This window comes from Rhagoletis zephyria, unplaced genomic scaffold (assembly GCF_001687245.7).
Source record: "Rhagoletis zephyria isolate East Lansing unplaced genomic scaffold, Rhagoletis_zephyria_1.1 Rzeph_scaffold_55336, whole genome shotgun sequence".
NCBI lineage: Eukaryota > Metazoa > Arthropoda > Insecta > Diptera > Tephritidae > Rhagoletis > Rhagoletis zephyria.
The window spans coordinates 1-1,816 of NW_016212388.1; the positions used below are offsets into that span (position 1 = coordinate 1).

Below are 1,816 nucleotides of genomic sequence, written 5' to 3' on the forward strand. Positions count from 1 at the left end.
CTGATCTGATTACCACTTGCTATGGTAGGTCATTGTAGAGATGAAGAAGGTTAAATTTAAATATGCTACAATTGTATATTTTCATTTCTTTAATAGGTGGTCGTAACCGTCGCGTTGCAGAGGCTTTTGTGAAAACTGGAAAAACTATCGAACAACTCGAAAACGAAATGTTGAATGGACAGAAATTGCAAGGTCCCCCCACCGCCGAAGAAGTGAATTACATGCTGAAGAACAAGGGCTTGGAAGAAAAGTAAATATGCACACAACTGTTTGTTTAGTTTAATATCTAATAATTTTAACAAATTTTTGCTTACAGATTCCCACTGTTCACGGCCATTCATAAGATCTGCACAAGTCAGTTGAAAGTTCAAGATTTTATTGATTGCATACGTAATCACCCTGAGCATATGTAAGTTGATGTGTTCTCTAGTGCACTTTTTCCTCTTACAATGAGCTTCCTAAAAAGCAGTAATTCCACTAAAGCAATATTCCTTATGAATCAAAATTTTCCCTTTGTTTTGTTTGTTCCTTAATGTTATTTGTTTCCTCCTTAATGTTTCCATTAAAAGTTGTTCTTATTTTGTAACCTGATTTGCAATTTACGTTTGTATGTAGCCTAATTTAGTAGTTGCACGTTTCTCGTTCACTTGTACTTACTTATTTTGCTTTTGTTGAAGTTGTTAATGATTGCAGTTAGCTTTAATTTTTCGCTTATATTTAACTATTACGTTTAAGTATCTGTATATAAAATATTAAATTGTAAATACACTTCTGTTCGACACCAAAGTATTTTATTTTATTCTAGAAGCAAAATTTGCCGCACCACACCTTATTTTCTTACTCTAACATTGCACACAATTTGTAGAAAATTGTCTCACATTTTTTATTTTTTTGTTACGACAGTCAAATAGGCTGTGCGGTTAATCACGCATGATAGTTGGTGGTGGCGAATGATGAAATTTCTAAATCCCCTTTATATTTATTAATATTCAACGGTTAAAACAACGTTTCGCTGCATTTACCCTCTGTAGGGGTCATAGAAAACCACTTCATAAATGGCCAGCAACTACGGGCTGTTTTCTTTTTCATTTACATATGTATATCTGGTAGTTACTTATATGTATATTTTAAGCCTTTGTTGGACAGCATTCCTTAGTTCAGGCTTCTTATTTCTAATAGTATTTAAACAAAGTGATGAATAAGATATTGAAAACTCAAATTCATTGAGGTTGAGTGGTGAAAAGTGTGTTTCCAAATTATCATGCCTTCACTTGCTTTTTATCAAACGGTTTGTATTTATTTTTAAAAATTTTGTGCATAGCCTTTTTCGCTTTGTTTGCCTTAGCTATTGGCGTACAGTTATAATTATTATCATTTTTATTGCAGATATCATCCAACGAATATATTTCCGCTCTAAAATCATGTATATGTATGTGCATGCGTCAGCGAACTTTTATGTTTCCTCTATCAAAAACTTAACTATCCCAAGCATTACTAACAAATAATCATTAACCACTCTTGGCACTCAATTGCATATGTTTCTCTTCACGCATTTTAACACTAAAAACAATTTTCCACATTTTCCATTTCTCTTAGGGATGAGCCCATTATTGTTGTGCAACCGAAGTTGTAATTTTCTACACTCTTTGCCATAAAACATACAAATCGCGCCTAATTGGATTTTCGGGAAAAGATATAAATGGAATATACATATGCATAAGTATTAGAGCGCATAACATTAATTTATGTATGTTCTCTCAATACGTTATGCCTTACATACATACATACATCGATAAAAACAAAACAAAAAAAAAAA

General features: G+C 32.4%; 1 protein-coding gene across 1 annotated transcript; it reads left to right on the forward strand.

The window, feature by feature from the left end:
- Positions 1 to 13: 13 nt before the first annotated feature.
- On the forward strand, positions 14 to 1,816 carry LOC108356194 (glycerol-3-phosphate dehydrogenase [NAD(+)], cytoplasmic-like). The gene is made up of 4 exons (XM_017607318.1): positions 14 to 24; positions 97 to 250; positions 317 to 409; positions 1,597 to 1,816. Exons 2-4 carry the CDS (start codon positions 168 to 170, stop codon positions 1,631 to 1,633), a joined length of 213 nt encoding a protein of 70 aa, XP_017462807.1. The 5' UTR covers positions 14 to 24; positions 97 to 167; the 3' UTR covers positions 1,634 to 1,816.

Bases quoted from the DNA above. Each gene is read 5' to 3' on its own strand.
- LOC108356194 (XM_017607318.1), top strand. From the start codon at position 168: ATGTTGAATGGACAGAAATTGCAAGGTCCCCCCACCGCCGAAGAAGTG. The intron at 251-316 runs GTAAATATGCAC...TTTTGCTTACAG, and splicing joins AACAAGGGCTTGGAAGAAAA to ATTCCCACTGTTCACGGCCA. The intron at 410-1,596 runs GTAAGTTGATGT...CATTTCTCTTAG, and splicing joins CGTAATCACCCTGAGCATAT to GGATGAGCCCATTATTGTTG.